The following is a 705-nucleotide window of genomic DNA, read 5'->3' on the forward strand; positions in this document are numbered from 1 at the left end:
CACGGGGACCATAGAGGGTTTATTTTGAACCTATTGAGGATTTGGGGGTAATTTGTAATTTGAACATGATTTCCAACTTGGAGAAAAGTTGCAGAGCACAGATAACTCCCGTGTCACCAGGTACTCGCCAGCAGTCGGCATTCCGCCCCTGCCTCCGAGCCTGCATTTTCTCCTGAACTACCTGAGATTAGGCTCAAGACGCCTGCCCCTCCACTTTTAAATCCTTCCATGTTCCTGAGCACAGGCAGCTCTCCTACCCCAGGACAATGATCCAAAGCCGGAAACTCAGCACAGAGAAAACAGTGTTAGCTGAGCCACAGACCCCCTGGAATGATATCACTTGTCCCCACGGTGTTTTTGCAGCCACCCCTCTGCCGGGGCCACACACCGCATCTAGTTGTCAGTCTCAACGTGCAGAGGCTGGTTATTAAGACGCCTCACAGTTGTGGTCTGTACTCAGCCACAGCCGTGTTTGGGGGTCCCATGTTTGGGAGAGCCCAAGCGCTGGGCACCGTCAATACCCGCCAAGAGCGAGGGGCTTCATCCTGAGCACCGAGGGATGGTTCCTGAAAATTCTGGGTCTGTGGTTGCACACTGGTGCCCAGTGCTGGAGAGGCCCAAACGGGGTGGCCGTGGCTAGGCTGGCGGGTGCACTTCTGGCAGGAGGGTGCACCCCCGGGGCGGCCTATGGGGCTCCGAAGAGCA

The 705-nt window shown here is 56.2% G+C and overlaps 1 protein-coding gene across 1 annotated transcript in view; it reads left to right on the forward strand.

The window, feature by feature from the left end:
* Window positions 1-549, forward strand: part of CCDC166 (coiled-coil domain containing 166) — a 2,419-nt gene extending 1,870 nt beyond the window's left edge. The window contains exon 5 of the mRNA XM_077758136.1: window positions 364-549. Coding sequence (XP_077614262.1) covers window positions 364-549 — 186 coding nt within the window. The remainder of the gene's footprint in view (window positions 1-363) is intronic.
* The last annotated feature ends 156 nt before the right edge of the window (window positions 550-705 follow it).

The sequence above is a fragment of the Crocuta crocuta genome, unplaced genomic scaffold (assembly GCF_008692635.1).
Source record: "Crocuta crocuta isolate KB4526 unplaced genomic scaffold, BGI_CrCroc_1.0 scaffold327, whole genome shotgun sequence".
NCBI lineage: Eukaryota > Metazoa > Chordata > Mammalia > Carnivora > Hyaenidae > Crocuta > Crocuta crocuta.